This window comes from Equus caballus, chromosome 6 (genome assembly GCF_041296265.1).
Source record: "Equus caballus isolate H_3958 breed thoroughbred chromosome 6, TB-T2T, whole genome shotgun sequence".
Lineage (NCBI taxonomy): Eukaryota > Metazoa > Chordata > Mammalia > Perissodactyla > Equidae > Equus > Equus caballus.
This window is the reverse complement of record NC_091689.1, coordinates 61506405-61523978: the sequence shown is the minus strand read 5'-3', so window position 1 is coordinate 61523978 and position 17574 is coordinate 61506405. Positions and strand designations below refer to the sequence as shown.

The 17574-nt window shown below is 35.2% G+C and overlaps 1 protein-coding gene across 50 annotated transcripts in view; it reads left to right on the top strand.

The window, feature by feature from the left end:
• The window catches only part of C2CD5 (C2 calcium dependent domain containing 5), an 88826-nt gene that overhangs the window by 63038 nt on the left and 8214 nt on the right, over positions 1 to 17574 (top strand). For 39 of the 50 annotated variants that reach the window (XM_023643232.2, XM_023643239.2, XM_023643240.2 and 36 more), the window contains 8 exons: positions 1400 to 1564; positions 5548 to 5688; positions 7674 to 7737; positions 8145 to 8206; positions 8428 to 8526; positions 9021 to 9110; positions 9608 to 9695; positions 10632 to 10718. In XM_023643232.2, the coding sequence (XP_023499000.1) occupies positions 1400 to 1564; positions 5548 to 5688; positions 7674 to 7737; positions 8145 to 8206; positions 8428 to 8526; positions 9021 to 9110; positions 9608 to 9695; positions 10632 to 10718 (796 nt within the window). The remainder of the gene's footprint in view (positions 1 to 1399; positions 1565 to 5547; positions 5689 to 7673; positions 7738 to 8144; positions 8207 to 8427; positions 8527 to 9020; positions 9111 to 9607; positions 9696 to 10631; positions 10719 to 17574) is intronic. The other 11 variants (XM_070270080.1, XM_070270069.1, XM_070270075.1 and 8 more) reach the window with 1 other exon arrangement.

Here is a 17574-nt window from a genome sequence, read left to right as displayed (position 1 = left end):
AACTTAATTTCAAACCCAGGCTTATCTAGTCCCAGAGTCTGTGTTCTCAGCCATTCTGGGTTGTTGCCTCTAGTGAATGCAGTTGAGAAAGTGTTGGAGATGGTGCACTAAGGCTTCATGTGGTGCAGAGGGCATTCTGAGGATGGGCATCAGAGACTGGGTCATTGGTGCAGTCAGGGACACTAAAAAACAAACCAAGAGAGAGCGTCTGAGGATCACTTTCATCTACTGTGCAGACTTCATCATAGAGTATCATACCCTTTTTAGGATGAACTTTTACAAAATTGGCAGTTGATTAATTTAAAAATAATAATAACTCAAACAATTCAAAATACACAAATATCTAGAATTAGGAGAATCATCTTCTCTTTTCCCTGTTCCACTCCTTTGATGTTCACAATTTGATGTTTATGCTTCTATATATATTTTTTGCTTTGCTGGGATAAACATATTTATACATAAGCGCACATAAGTCTGTGTATGTGTGTGTTATCTTGTTTTGTATTTCCCCTAATAGTTTTCAAGCACTAATGGCATGCAGTACTATTACAGAGTCAGAAATTAATAGTCATTTGATTAAATATTTAAAAGAAATCTGTATCAAGTAAAGTTTTCTTCCTTGGTCATTATGGAGGTAGGGTGAGATAGTGAAAAGTTCTTGTGTTTTGGAGTGAGAAACAAGTTCACATCTCTTCTCCACCTTTACTGACAGTGTAATCTTGAGTAAGTTTCCTATCTCCTGAACTTCAGTTTATTTACTTGCTTTGCAAAAAGTTTCCCTTTTATGGGGCCGGCCCGGTGGCGCAGCGGTTAAGTTCGCACGTTCCGCTTCTCGGCGGCCCGGGGTTCGCTGGTTCGGATCCCGGGTGCGGACATGGCACTGCTTGGCAGCCATGCTGTGGTAGGCGTCCCACGTATAAACTAGAGGAAGATGGGTACGGATGTTAGCTCAGAGCCAGGCTTCCTCAGCAAAAAGAGGAGGACTGGCAGTAGTTAGCTGAGGGCTAATCTTCCTCCAAAAAAAAAAAAAAAAGTTTCCCTTTTACTTCTGCATTTTAAAGGTAAATTACTCATTCATGAAAAATTTACTTTCTAACAACTTTTTATCTTTTTTTCTAAGCTGTTTTTTCAATGTAATTTATTTTTTACAATCATGAGTAAACATTTTAAAGTGCAGTTGGCTATGCAGTGAAAAGTAAATCTACCTGGGCTTCTAGCCGGAAGCAACTAACCCCGTTTCTGGTTAATGTTTCTCTGTGCCCTTCCACATGTGACCTATGCTTACACTGATGCTAACTCTTTTTCCTATAGGGCAAAGACCACATTAATAAATATGAAAACTTCAGGACTGTTATTCTTCAGATATTTTTTCTGATTATTTCCCCATTATTTTTACAAGTCGGCTACAGGTGTCTATTTAGCAGCTTTACCAACTCCTGGTGGTATTCAGATTGCTGGGAAGACTCCTAATGATGGTTCATATGAACAGCATATATCTCATATGCAAAAGAAGATAAATGACACGATTGCTAAGAATAAAGAGTTATATGAAATCAATCCTCCGGTAAGTAAGATAAGTCTACGTTATGAATACGTAAGTTATTGTTTAGATGTTAGTGTATTTTTAGTTTATCTTATTTGGGACATAAAAGATATTTTTTTACTGTTTAGATTTGCTCTTCTCATTACTCATTCTCTCACCTCCCTCTACGTCTGTGCTCAAATGTCTCTTTTAGGGAGACTGACTCTGACCATCCTATTTAAAAGTTGTAACTCTCCCATCAATTTTTGATACTTCCTATCCCCCTTCAGTGTTTTATTATTTTCTGTTTCTCTTATCTCTGTATGTGTGTGTACACAGAGATATGTTTTTGCTTTTCGTCTGTTGCTTGTTACACCCAGTAGAATGAAGCTCCATCAAAGCTGTATATTCCTAATGCCCAGAACAGTTCCTCTTAGTAGTAGCCTCTTGATAAATGCTATGACTAAATAAATGGCTTAAAATGTTCTTTTTTAGTAAAAAGGAAGATTGCTTATCTATGGTAAAAATGTGATAGAATACAGAGTTTTTCAGTTTCAGCTGTTTTCTTACAATATTCCTACCAGTCATTTCCATAGTCAGTCTCTGCCCAAGTGTCCAGTTGGTATAACAATGCCTCTTACCCTACGGATGCCTTAGAGGTGTGGTCTGAATTGAAAGAAAGATGTGTTAGAGTGAGAAAGAAACTATTTGTTTTAGGAGTCTCTGATAATGAAGTACTTCTGAAACAGTATTTCAAAAGGAAATATTATACAAAAGGAAAGTGTTTGAATAACGTTGTTTATTATATTTTATATATACTATTGAATTTTGGTCTTCTGGAACAGTGGATCTGAGTTCTAGCTTCAGATTTATAGCTTTCTAGCAAAGTTGTTAAGCTGGGAGGAATTTTAAGGATATAACCTAGAGCTACACTGTTCTGTGTGGTAGACACTGGCTACATGTAGCTATTGAGCACTCGATATGCGCCTGGTCTCAATTGAGATGTGCTGTAAGTAAAATACTGTATACACCGGATTTTGAAGACTTAATATGAAAAAGAATGTAAAATGCCACATGAATATTTTTTATATTGATTACATGTTGAAAATGTAATATTTTGGATATATTGAGTTAAATGAAATATTTTATTGAAATTTATTCTGTTTCTTTTTTTATTTTATTACTTATGAGGCTTGCTTTGTATTTCTATTGTGCTGATATAGAACATCTGAAAAAGTTGATGTGGGGGCCGGCCTGGTGGCACAGTGGTTAAGTGTGCACGTTCTGCTTTGGCGGCCCAGGGTTTGCCGGTTCAGATCCCAGGTGTGGACCTGTGCACTGCTTGTCAAGCCATGCTGTGGCAGGCGTCCCACATGAAATAGGGGAAGATGGGCATGGATGTTAGCTCAGGGCCAGTCTTCCTCAGCAAAAAGAGGAGGATTGGCGGCAGATGTTAGCTCAGGGCTAATCTTCCTCAAAAAAAAAAAAGTCGATGTGTTAATATATTAATACTTAAATAGTCTTCGTAAAAGCTTTTCACACAACACAGTAGACTGTTTGCAGTACGTTGTTTGCAATACATTGTTTTTCTTGTTTAATTATGTTTTGATATTTGAACATCTACTAACAGTGTTTATGCCTGTTGGGGAGAAGAATTTGCAAAGCTATGTGTTAGGGCTCCATTTATCTGTTCTATTGATATGAGCCGAATGCTTTTGCTCAACAGTGTTTATCAGCTCTCTTCTTCCCTCCTGGCTTCCCAAAGGAAGAATTGACCCTGTTCCATTGTGTTGCTGTTGTAGCTGTATGTGCTTCTGTTTAGTACCTATTACATATTATTGTGCTTGTTTTTTACATGTCTGTCTTCCTTTACTATAGTGTGAGCCCCTTGAAGACAGAGACGTATTTAAATCAGAATGTGAGTTAAATTACTTCATCCAGTAATTTATTTGAACTTCTCCTATTTTAGTAGTACATTTCAGAGGAGGGAATAAATCTGTTATGATTTTTAAGATTTCAGCGTATATGGATTTCATGTGTTGATTATATGACTGTATTTCCGCAAAAAGGACTAATCAACTTATGAACCTGCTACTGTCTTTCCTTATTTCGATACTGACTTATTACAGTCTTTTAGCTTAACATCTCAGAATTTGTTTGACAAAGTCAGTGTACCAGGCCACTACTCAGATTACAGTTCTGTCTTTTCAATTTTCTAAAACAACATATTCTCACCTTGAAAATGTGGGTCAGAGTGTTCCTTCTCTTAGGAAGGTGCCCCAGCTGAAGTGAATGCTATTGCTTGATTATTTTTCTCAATACATTGAAAGATATTTCTTTTTTTTTTTAAAGATCGGCACCTGAGCTAACAACTGTTGCCAATCTTTTTTTTTTTTTCCTGCTTTATCTCCCCAAATACCCCCGGTACACAGTTGTATACCTTAGTTGTAGGTCCTTCAGTTGTGGCACGTGGGACGCCGCCTCAACGTGACGAGCAGTGCCATGTCCACACCCAGGATCTGAACCAGCGAAACCCTGGGCCGCCACAGCAGAGCGCGCAAACTTAACCACTCGGCCACGGGGCCGGCCCCCCAAGATGTTTCTAATGCAGTAGTGTAGTACCACTTAAATGGAGATAATTCTGTCAAGCAGAGGTATCAAAATAAGGTGCAGAACTTTTAGAATAACAGTATCAGAGATAAAACCTCGGTATGAATCTAAAATATATTAAATACCAGAAAGTTAATTTATTAGGTCCATGATACAGTCAACAGAGGCATAACTGAATTTTAAACTACTGTAAAGTTACAAAAAGAAAGGTGAAATCTAGTGGGAAGGACATTTCACTCAGAGTCAAAAGAAGTGCTCTAGACAGGTTCCTCACTTGCTAGTTTTCAAACCCAGCAAACTGCTTTCCCTCTGAACTGCAGTTCTTTCTCATTTTATAGTCATTATAGTAGGCTCCCTGTCAAATTTGTGTAGGGCAAGTTAATTTGGAGTGCAAATAAAACAAATGGATGTGAAAGGAATGCATAGATAGCTGTTATGAAACTCGTGGTAGTCTTTTGTAATGTGTGTACTAGCAGTGAACATTTAAAGCTATGTTTTTGAAAAACGTTTTCTTATAATTTCCTTGTTTTTTAAAAAGATAGCTTTGTTACGCCAACAATAGGCTATGCCTTTAGCATTTGTGCTCACATATCCACATTCTCCCGATATTCCTTGTGGCCAACAGATATTTAGAACCTCTAGTTAGCTCTACTCTTTGGCTGTGGAATAGGTGAAAGCTCACAGACCCATATAAGATTTCATCATACACTTACCTCTAAAAGATTATTATTGTAACTGCCAAAGTTTGTTTAGCTTAGTAAGTTGCACAGCAAATACATGCATAATATATGTATTATGTATACATACATACATATACATACATTTATCATGTTCTATATTTTACTATGTGGAGCTTTGAAAAGTTACCGCTGGATAAGGAAAGATATAAAAGAGTAGAATCCTATTTGGGGACATAAATCTTTAGTTCTTTATGAGCTATTAGGACTTTTAAACACTGAGTAGAAAATACTTCAGAGCTGGAAGGACTGCCGATTCCCTATTCATTTTAGTGTCTTCTCTGTACACTAGATGTCAGTATTGCCTTCTGTGTCTGTGATAGTATGAAGTTTCTGGATTAGTGTTTCAAGGCTGCTATTATCAATCAAAGGAAATTCCTATGTACTCTATAAAAAGTTAGTTAGAGTTATAAAGGTTATCATTATAGACAGTGAATATATTTTACAAACTTTTTTCCCCCACGGGTAATTGTCTATTAATATAAAAATTTAAAACCAAACTGAAGTATACAAATATCGAATCATTTTGTTGTACACCTGAAACTAATATAATGTTATATGTCACTTATACCTCAATGAAAAAAATGAAAAGATTGCAGTTTACCAAAAAGAAAAACCCCAAAAAACAAACTAAAAAAGACAGTCTTATATGGTACAGAGCAATTACATGTCTTTCAGGAGATATCTGAAGAGATTATAGGATCACCCATCCCAGAACCTAGACAACGCTCAAGACTTTTAAGATCTCAATCAGAAAGCTCTGATGAAGTTACGGAATTGGACCTTTCACATGGGAAAAAAGATGCTTTTGTTTTGGAGGTATTATTGCATTGGACTAATTTCTTAGAGTTTTTGGGAGATAAGGTGTACATTTTTACCATCAAATCCTAAATTGATGTGATACTTTTGTATCATTATAACTGCTATAAATATCAAAGAATATTTTATTATAGAAGTTACAGCAAACCTGAAAATATCGATCTTGGTAATATTTTTTTGTAATACCAGTAATTTTTTGTAATATTAGTAATACCAGATTACTGATACAATAATGGAGATGGTTCTGGAAAAAATAATGTATGGGTTGAAACAAAATTAAAATAATGTTAAACTCTTGGAGCTATTTTCGTAAGCCTGAATGAATTTAAATAAATTAAAGTATGCTTCTTTCACTTACTATAATTATTACCTGCTTTATATGTTATAACATGTTACTATAATTATAACATTTTTACATGTATTATAATAATGTAAGCACTGTGACTTCTGGGTGTAACGTTTTCTGAATTCGGAAGCTATAAATGAACTTGCATTATAAAAACACACTCAGAACTAACGTCTCTGGAGAAGAAATGTGGCATGAAAGGTTTATGGAGCCTGCCTGCTCCCTCCCAGATCGGCTCCCCTCCCCTCCCCTGTAGAATGGTGAGCTTTGAAAGAGATAGATGATCTTCCTTTGATATTGAAGGAAAAGAAAATAAATGAGGATACTCAGAAATGTTGTGGTAAGGTAGCAGTTGAGAGAAGAAATCAGATGCTTTGATCTCAGTAAAGCAGGAACTAATGGTAGAATTATATTGGGATGGGATTGGAGGTTGGAAGAGTCTAGAACGGTGCCCATGAATGTGATCAGGATGTCAGCCATGGGAGATACACAGGGCTTAACTGAGATGAGGGTGTTAATTTGTAAAAAAATCTCAAACTGTATGGATTTGTGCCTTCTCATGTTTTTCTACAGACTGAGAATGGAAGGAAGTGGAGGTTGGGGAAAGAATACGTCAGGTTCAGGAGGTAAAGAGTTCCGGGTTACTTGGCTACTTAAAGTGTGCTGTGACTACCTGTTGCCTCAGCACGGTCTGGGAGCTTGTAGGAAATGCAAATTCTGGGGCCCCTACTTCAGACCTAGTAAATGAAAATTTCAGGGTAGGGCCCAGGAATCTGTTTGACAAACTCTCCAGGTGATTTTTAGCATTACCAGAAGTTTGATCTAGAGCATTATTGGTTATTTCTGATCCTGGGATCCTGGCTAAGTAGAGAACAGAAGTGCTGCAGATGTGGGTGAAAGACTGAGGGCAAGGTGCACATTCAGTAAGAGAAGGGACTGTAGTTGAGTATACTTGACATCTGGGTGTGGAGTGTTTTGGGGAATAGTGGGTTGAGGTATGGCTGTGACTGTGGGTAGCTAAAGTGAAGTGGAAGTGGTTCTGGAACATCCAAGGGTGATGTGGGGGGGATGCTTAGAGTGTGTGAGTCAGGACTTAGACCCCCAGTGTACAGATGAATGTCAATAATGTCCAGTTGGATATTTTCACTATTTATTATTCACGATGGAATATTGTGATGTAAGAAATAGAGGATTTGGACTTACCGTTTTTAGACATGCTTTTAAATTTATCCCTACTCAATTCTAGTTTAAAGCAGTTCTGTATTTAGTCAAAAGATTTTTTTTTTAAATTGTACGCCTTTAATTTAACAAATAGAGATAATGATTGCTTATGGTATCTTTGTTAAGTCTTTTGAAACATACCCTCATAACAGCTTGAGAAAAGGCTTGGTTTTTTTTTTTTCCCAACTCAGTATACTTCATAATGTAAAATATTTCATTTAGAAGTGTTTATAATTATTACTGTGGAGAAATGTACAGATGTTAAAAAGATTTTTTTCAAGTTTTATACTTAGGGGAAAATGGCTCTACTTTTCCTTGACTCTTATGCTTTCTATATAGTAACTAAAAATTATTTTTAAAAACTTGAAATGATTATATATTTACTACTTATGTAGTGGTTTAATCCTTTTATTTTCAGATTGATGACACAGATGCTATGGAAGATGTACATTCTCTACTCACTGACGTTCCTCCTCCTTCAGGTGAACAGAAGAAAATTATCTTTGAGATGAGACTAGTTTTGCATATCAGTATTTTAGTTCATAATTATTATAGTACTTACTTTATAGACTTTACTTTAAAGACTTTATCAGTGTCACATCCTGTTAGGTGCTTTGCTGCTCCAAGGCTGAGAACATACAGTTTAAAAATATTTATGTTAGAACTTAGATGAACTGATTTTTAATAAATCCTTTTCTGTTTATACATTTAAAAAAACCTGATAATTTAATAAGATGGTCTAAAGTTTCCTGAAGTTATAGAGTTTTAGGGAAAAAGAATGAATGGATCTTACAGTTAGAACTTCATGTAGTAATTGAAAAATGTTATTCTTTAACACAAAACCAAATGAAATATTATCATATATTTTAACTATAATTTATTTTGGCAGGCTTTTATAGTTGTAATACAGAAATTATGCCTGGTATAAATAATTGGACATCTGAAATACAGGTAAACATGTCATTCTTAATTTTAAGCAAATAAAACATACTTGACTTTAGCAAGTTCCTTCTTAATATGTGTTTTCTTTTTGACCTCCTTATTGCAACTGAAATGTTATCCTTTTTCATACCACATTAGTTATTATTTTTCGTTCTTGGCAGTTCTATTAACTGTTACAGTTTTCAGTTAAAAATAATAAAATAACTGCTATTATGTCTCTCTGTATTTAGATGTTCACATCAGTAAGAGTAATCCGGTTAAGCAGCCTTAACCTGACTAATCATGCCCTCAATAAGAACTTTAATGACCTCTGTGAAAATTTGCTCAAGGTAGGAACCTTCTGAATAACTATATTTTGGTTAAAACTCTAAGAATCATGAAATTAAAAGAAGAAAAGTGTATATATTGTCTGGACTACCTTACAGAGTTGTGGGCTGGATTATTTTTATTTACATGTCAATCTTAACTCTGCTATCAGGTAAAATGCTAAAGTTGTCCTCTCCATGTTAATATAGCATACTGTAAAAGAAATATATTTTAAGTGTTATAGCTTTAAACTTCAGAAACATCTATTGCATATGTATGTATGAAAAAACCTTTTTCTTAGATTATTTTTTATGACTTAGTGATAAATATGATTTAATCTTATTGTCTGCTTAAATATGAAAAATGTATTCTTAATATGAGAATAGACAAAACAGAAGTGGACCAGCTTTGTTTTGATCTTTTCAACTTCCATTTTCTAGAATGTGCATTAAAAAATTAGTTTTTATAAATTTTTAAATTAACAGAAGTGATAATACTAATATTTTCTATTGTCTAGAGCCTGTATTTTAAACTACGGTCGATGATCCCCTGCTGCCTTTGCCATGTAAATTTTACAGTATCCCTGCCTGAAGATGAGTTAATTCAGGTAATTAAGATTCAGTCTACCATTAAGGAAGATTTTAGCTTTTATCTGATCTGTTTTAATATTATAAATTTACTGTAATTAAATAAGTATAAGCTGTTTTACTTCAAAATCTTTTTAACTGTATTAGTGTGAATCAGACCGTATGTGTTTCATCTTTCTGAACTCCGGTTATCTGAAGGTGGAGTGACATGTGTGCTCTAGCAAATGTATACATAGGTATACACACAGAACTGCATGTGTCCTCCTGTGGGGTTCCTCGAGTCCCATTGTTTAGAGAAGGTTCTTGAGCTCTTTCTGGAATATCTAGATTCAGGTGTAAATATTGGACTTAGTTGTAGTCTGAATATCTGAGTTTATGTGTCGTTCTCCTTGAGAATCTTAAGCAGGAAGGGCAAATTAGCCAATTAGTCTAAGTTGTTCCATGGTGCTGAAGAAGATTTGCGGGAAACTTCTTTGGGCAATGGTTGTTTTGCTGATCATTGTTTCTCTGATTCTAGGTTACGGTCACAGCAGTTGCAATAACTTTTGACAAAAATCAGGCTTTACAGACCACTAAAGCACATGTTGAGAAGTCACTGCAAAGAGGTAAACCTGTGATGGTTGGGAGCATAGTTCATGTCTATCTACATTTATCGTTCAGTGATAACATATAGAGGATAGTGTTTCTTGAAGAGATACTGCCACTTTTCTGCTTATCTTTGTCGAAATAACTGTGTGGATATGCATATGGCTGACTCGATATTTTTCACACATGAATACGTAGTTGACTGGTATATTTACATAGAGAATGCTACTGGTTTTTAGACTTAGATTATAGCTTAATTCTGCAGTAATTTAGAGGTTCCTATCCTAGGATCTCTGAGGAGGTCCTTAAGGCATTTGAGAACCTACTAATGTATCATGTATTTTTCTCGGGAAAGTTCCCTTAATATTCAGCAGATTCTCAGAGTTGTCCTTTATCCAGTAAGATTTAGGAAGTGCCATTCTTAATATATTCCAAAGAAACCCAAATTATTAGGAACCATTTATCTGTTTTGAAAAAAAGGAGAGGGAAATAGTGTATTTGGCTAAATAGAATATTCATGATTGATCTGAAATTTTTTAAGTTGATTACATTCTAGATGTATAGCATTGAATTACTGTCAGATAGGTGTATTAAATGATTATGTGTTAGGATATTTATCAAAAAAGATAGATAATAACTGATTTAAGTATCATAGAAACTAGTATGGTACCAAGAGTAGGATAATAATAATAATTATTGGGTGCTTATTATTTGCAAGGCACTGTGCTAAGAGATTTACACATTATCCTTTCTAAATCTCACAACAGTCTTGCCAGGGAAGATAGCATCACTCTCAACACCATACAGGTGAGGGGTCCCCATGGAGAGACCAAAGAGAAAATAACCAGAATAAATTGGATTTGGGGGGGAATATGTCTGTTATCCCAGATTCTTAATTTTTAAAAAATTAATAATAGATCATTACTAAATAACTAGTGTTTTTCTTGCCTCCCAAGCCTCTACAGATAATGAAGAACTTCTGCAGTTTCCACTGGAACTCTGTTCAGATTCACTTCCTTCTCATCCTTTTCCACCAGCTAAAGGTTGGTTAAGCAAGGGAAATGCAAACACAAATCCTAGTGTCTGGTTCCTTGCACTTGCTTCTTCATCGTAGGCAGTCTTACTTAATCTTGGGATGAGGATTTCTTCTTCATTTCCTCATTGTATATTTCTTCATGTTCATAACGGGGGGAGAGTAATGTTCGTCTCATTTTAGTTTCTTGAGTAATCTCATCATAATAAGGTGATTTTTCATATGATATTCCCTTCTTCTTCCTCAAATGTGTTAAATTTTATTTTCAAAGGTTTGGATTTCCCAAAGTTCCTGTTCCCACATGGTATAGTTTATATTTACATTCTATTCAGTAAATTTTTTTCCAGCAACAATCAAACCTTTACAAAAATTTTTGGGTTTTCGTAGACAATACTTATTTTCTTCAGAAGATATGTAGACAGGTTTTGGGTGGGGGCAGTACAATGAGAAAAGGATGAACTTTCTGTCTTTTGGTGCCTTGGTTATAATTGAGAAACATTGTTATGTACTTACAGGATGCTGCCATTTTTTCAAATGCAAAATAATTGTCCCTTAACTGAATAGCAGTAAATTTACTTAGATCTGTACAATCTTTCGAGAAAAATGGGAGGTAGTTTTTTCCATTTCTTTTCTTATTTCAGTACAGTTTTTATTATGAAAATTTCCAGAATTGCTGTACCTTGTTTTATAGCATCACATATATAATAAATGTAATTTGTGTTTTTTCCTAAATTCTTTATTCTGAGAAATGATGTATTTGTTATTTAAAATCAAATTAGCTTTTCTAAGTTTTACATTTTATAATACAAGTGAAATTATGATTTCTACTTGTTAATTATTTTATCTTTCTAAGTTATAACCAAATTAGTTATAATACAGAATTGTTTTATATTCACATTGCATATATGTCAATAGAGTCTTTACTAAATCAGCGCAAGGCTCATCTGTGTAGATAAAGATCCTGTTTCATGTTTTCAAGAAGAAAAGATAAGCTACTTTCAGATTCTGAGCTTTCTAACTTGGTAACCTCTTTCCTTTTCTTCTGAGTTAAAATTCTAGTTTAGAACTCCATAGAGAACTTTAGCATACCTCAATTCCTTGAAAGAATGAATAGAGAGGAAAAATCAAATCCAAAGATAATCTCAGTTCAGATTTATGAATTAAAAATAACTTCCAGAATAAAAAGCAGAACTGTCAAGATCTTCCTTGAACTGACTAGACAGAATTTTTTTTCTTTTTTAAAACACCGGCTTTATACAGAAACTTCTGTTTCACACAGAGTTAGTTCCAAACCACTTTTAGGTATCATTGCATGTGTCCTTATCCTGCAAGGGACAGGGCTGGGTGGAGGGGGAGGTCAGGGTTGAGGGTGGAGGCAGGGGGGAAAAAGTTAAAACCAAAAACCCAATTAGCAACAAAAAAGATTTGGTCAATTGCCAAGCCATAGGAATATGTATTTGTGGATTTGGAGCCCCTATTAGCTCAGTTTTACCGTGTTGTTAATAGCTACTGAATTCTGTAGAAGATTAGATTTAAACTCTTACAGTTGATAATTTATAGTTTCTCCAGTAGCTTTCAAAATGTTTTCCAAGGTTATTATAACAAGTGCTTATTGTGGTCATGAGTGTATTTTGTACAAATGATACTCTGTGATCTGAGGAACAAGGAAAGAAGAATTTGAGAGGAATAAGTCGTATGTGAACAATAGTAAAATATTTGCAATTCATTGAAGGAGCGTGGAGAGGGGCCCTGAGCTGGCGTAATAAAGCAACAGACCTGGGTTCTCTTCTCAGTTCTACTACTGATAAAGTCGGAGAACTTGGCCCAATTAGCCTCTAATTAAGCCAGTTAAGCCTCGGTTCCTCATCTGTAAAATTCAAAAGGATTAAGATTCTCTGTGGTCTTTAAAATTCTCTGGTTCCTTGGGTTTCTATAGTTCATGGTCCTTCAATTATTAACATGTTCCTGTTATTAAAAACATAAAAGCTAAATTATACCTGAGACATACTGAGCTTCTGTTAATTAAATTGATAAAATTTTCCCAATAGCTTCAAATCAGTTAAACCAATAATTTGTGAACTCTGCTCCTCCAAGCCATAGAGTTTCTTCAGAGGTGCCTCATGGTCTTCTAGGAGGAAGGGTGGGAAGGGAGCGGAGGAGGGTGGGGAAGTGCCAGGACAGGTCTTTGGGCCCCTGCCCCAGAGCTAGAGCAGCTTCGATTCAGTGTGCTTTTGCTTGTTGGTCTCTATCCAGCATGTGATTTTGTTGGAAGGAGGGATTTTAAAAAGTTTGAAAACCGCTGAATCAGATCATGCCGCCTTTATCCTCATCATTGCCATCATCTTCATAACGATCAACATCGTCACATCTAATATTAATAGATATGAAACTTTTCATCCTCAGTGTTGAACTACAAAACCCATGTGCTTTTCCTTGACTATTGCATAAACACTCAACAGTTGATCTGTACCTTTTCGTAAATAGTTTTGTAAATTGTTGTTTATGTTGCATGCTTATTTATTGTCTTTGCTCCCTCAAGTCTTTTCAGGAGGACATGGGCTATACTAAATATATATGAAAAGTTATCTCAAAGTGTTTCAGAAGGTTTGACAATAGAATGGGGTTTGAAAATGTCTGAAGAATGTAGTAATAGAATGTTTTAGTATCAATGTAGTAATTAAGCATTGTAACATGAAGGGAGGCTGTGAATAGAGAATAGAAATATTTGGAAAAAGTTAAGCTTAGCACTTTAGAGGCAACAGACAGGAGAGAGGAAGGTAAGAGTGTTAGGAATAAATATTCAAAAAACTTCTCTGCTTTCTTATATGCAACCACAAGAGGCTTAAAAGTCAACTACTGATACTAAGTAAATAAATATATAGTTTTTATAGTTTTGTTAGGTCAGTTAGCTAAGTTGATAGACCCTTTTCTTTTTTTAATTCTGAAAACTTTGAATTCAAATTCTTTTTAATGTTCTTATGACAAGCAGGATGATTTATTAAAATTTTTCATTTCCTTTCATGTTGACAGAGAGGTTTCAAGAGCCATGCACAGTATGTTTAATACTTCCATCTTTTCACTTGTAGATAAACCTTTCCTTATCTTTTCATGTTATTGAAAATGAATGACTATTACATGAAGAAAAGATGCTTCAATTACATGAATCCTAATTAACTGTGTAGAGTAAGCCTGGGCCTGAATTGTCCATCCACGTTCAATTTTTTCCTTCCATCTTTTGTTATATTTGGTTTTGTTTCTCAAGGTAACAAAATAGTTTGATGTATGTCTCAAATTTATGGTTGGTTTGGTGTTACCTTGCTAGTTAGCTTAATTTTTCTGATTTGAAATATTAAAAGATGCTGAGCCTGAGTGATTTCTTAAAGAACAGTATCATGTGAAGGTCATCAAAATTCTTTGATGAATACTATGAGGAACATAGGTGATGTGGCATCAACATAAATTACTTATTTTCATATGAGGCTGTGTTATGAGAAAAAAGGTGGCTATAATAGACTTTATGTACCACTTCCATGCTTTTTCCTCATCATTAATGTCTACACTTCAGTTTTCTGAGTATCTACCACTTTATTCTGAAGTGGTGTTCAAGAGACTTTAAAAAAAATAGAGACCAAAAGAGATATAGCAAATATAGTAAAAATAGGGAATCTGAGTGAATATAATCTGATTAAGAAAATCAGTGTGATTTTTCTCATAGACTGTAGTTAATTTCCAAATAGATTTTATGCATGTAATTGTTATAAAAGGTTAGTATATTACTTTAGATACATGTCTAAAGACCTAAATCTCGAGATAATAGACACCATATTGTGGGGCTTAAGAACTTATATTAGGCAAAGGTGTGTCAATCATATACCCTTATAAATATATATCAAATACTTTATAAATCTAATCTATAATAGGATAATAGTTTTCATTAAGATTCTGAGAATTTAAGGCTTTAAAAAGGCTTAGTTAAGGCAATTTTAGTTTTATATACTGTTGAATGAAACTGTATAGAAGACAAGTTTTTTTTACCCAGCTTGTTCCTCTTTCATTTGCTGTACGCTGGGCTGATAGCCTGACGTTCAATGGCGTAAGCTGTAGGCTGGCAGGAGTACTCTTTTCATTAAGCAGCTGCTGACTGATGTGACAAGCGTAGGTCAAATTCTGGGTTTCAGTATAAAAGAAAACAAATTGGCTTATCCCCTCAATGCATTGTAGTACATAATTAGGTATCTACATTTGAAGTTTTTTATCTTTATTTTTATTGTAGGTGATATGAGTTACTTTTTGTTAAACCAAATTTGATTTTAAAAGATAGTTTAACTTGTTAAATTACAGTGACTTGCCTCAAATTTTAAACTAGCAATTAGAAATATAAATCTATAGAAACTACAAAAGTTAGTTTTTATTTTTTCCTGCCAACTAATGATTCTGAATTCTTACAAGTATATATAATTCTTTATACTGACTAAAAATATCTTTGTGTATTAACAGTTCATTGCATGTCTGTTTTCTCTCTCTCTCTTTTGTTTTAATATATTTATTTAGTCCTATGGCCAAATGGTAGTGACAATAAGAAATGCTAAAGTTCTCCATGTTATTGACGGCCACAACAAACACTAGGAGGTCCTGAAAGGAGGGAGATGCCAAGGGGAAGGAGAATGAGAGGAAAACAGAAACTGAAGAGTGGGAAATGATTGAAAAACTCATCCAAGAAATGGGAAGGAAGGAGGGAAAGAGAATTGATGGGGAAGTAGGAATAAGGAATCCTCGCTTCTCCAAGGCAGCTTGGAGACAGTGAAATCCAGAGTCAGAGGAAGAGGGAGTAAAAAGCAAAGAAAATTGAATGGGGTTACTGGGAGAAAACAGGGATGATTTGAAAGAGAAGATAGAAAGAATGGGAGTGAGAGGAGGAGTGGCTGCCTGGAACCAGACAGGGAAACACAGGTAGGGATTGAAGAAGAGAGACAAGCGGCTTAGGAGGTTGTACACCTTTAGTTGGAAGCTTTAATGATCCAAATAGAGAAGCTAATTGTCTTTGTCATCTAAGGTATATATTATCTGTGTATTATAGTTGAATTTTTTCCCCTAGTAGACTATCCAAATTGAAGCTATTTATATCTTTTATCTATGCCTTAATTATTTTTAACTATAATATTGTATTTTAATCTACCAGAGAATCTTTTCAGAATTTGCAGGAATTTTTTTAGTTTTAGTAATTTTCTTAAGATGACCAAATAAGATTGTCTCAAATATTTTTTATTTACAGTCATGCGTTGCTTAATAATGGGGATACATTCTGAGAAATGCTTTGTTGGGCGATTTCTTCGTTGTGTGAACATCCTAGAGTGTGCTTACACAAACCTAAATGGTAGAACCTTCTACACACCTAGGCTGTATGGTACTAATCTTAGAGGACCACCATCATATATGCAGTCCATCATTGACCGAAATGTCATTATGTGTCGCATGACTGTGTTCAGAGCAAAGATTATCTGTAAATGCTAATGCTACACAGTGAATAAGTTGTCAGAAGAGTTAGTGGTCAGTGTAGAACTTTCTCATAGCTTGATAATACCTTTGTCATTGGTTATGACAAATGATTTAGGAGAATGGAGAGGTCTCAAACTTTAGAAGCGTAGGAGCATGTATAATTGAGGGAGGAAGAATCCTTGCCACATTTTTTTTCTGTTTGTCATCAATATGCTCATTGCCACCAAACTGACTTTAACCTAGGTTAGTCCATCTCCCCACACCACTAGGACTTGTTAAGTATTGCTAGAATATACTAAGAGAATAAACTGCATATTCTGTTTGCCTCGCTCACTTTCTAGGGTTCTTTGTTTGGGGATAACAGGGTTATCACTTACTGGTGACTTAAAAAAGCACAATCGTCTTTTTCCTGTGTTCAGTGGGAAAGGGGATCGTCAGAGGAGTGGGCTGCTGTGTGGCTTGGTCTAGATACTTTGCAGTCCGAATGGGGACCTACCATAAGAAGTGTTTGAACTCTTCCACATAGATACGCAAATGGCCCACACTGAGCGTTAGCTCCTCAACGAAGCCCGAAAGACTTTCAATGAGCTTTTTGCCTCGAGTATGAAATAGGTTGTCTTTTTTTCAGTATTGGCTTAGAGATTGTGTTTGCATTTGTTTATTTCTTTTTAACTGGAATTACTAATTTGTCAGTGAGCTAGACGGCTTGTATCTGTAGTACCTTCTCTTTTGAAAAGCCTATTACCTGGGAAGCCAGACAGTAATCAGAAGGAGCTGACAGTCGGAGGTCGTTAGATGGTTGAGGTATTCAGACGAGTCTGAGGTGCCGATGCTCATCTGCTGCCAGGACCAGCTCATCTTGGGCCTTTTCTCTGAGAGGAAAGTTGAGATTATAGCAGGCATGTTAGAAGATGACCCTGGTCTCCTTAAGTGAGGTAAAAAATCTTCTCTCTTCAACTTTCTCTTAAATATGTCTCCAATTTAAAAACTTGGTTTTTTCGGATTTTAATTCCAATACATGCATATTTGAGGGCAGGGGATAAACATTTTCCCTCACTTTTTCCCCTCTGTGCTCCACCCTTTGTAAAATTTTTCGGGAAAAGTAATAAATGTACATTATGAAAAATTCAAATCTTACAAAAAAAATCAAATAGTCCAAAATAAAGCTCCCTTCATTTCCCTTCCCAAGAAAGAGCTATTTTTAACAGCTTATTGTCTACTCTGCAAAGATAGTCTGTTTAGCCTTTTTTTTTTTTAAAAAAAACACAGATATTTGGAGCTGACCTGGTGGTGTAGTGGCCAAGTTCACACACTCTGCTTTGGTGGCCTGGGTTTGTGGATTCAGATCACAGGTGTGGACCTACACCACT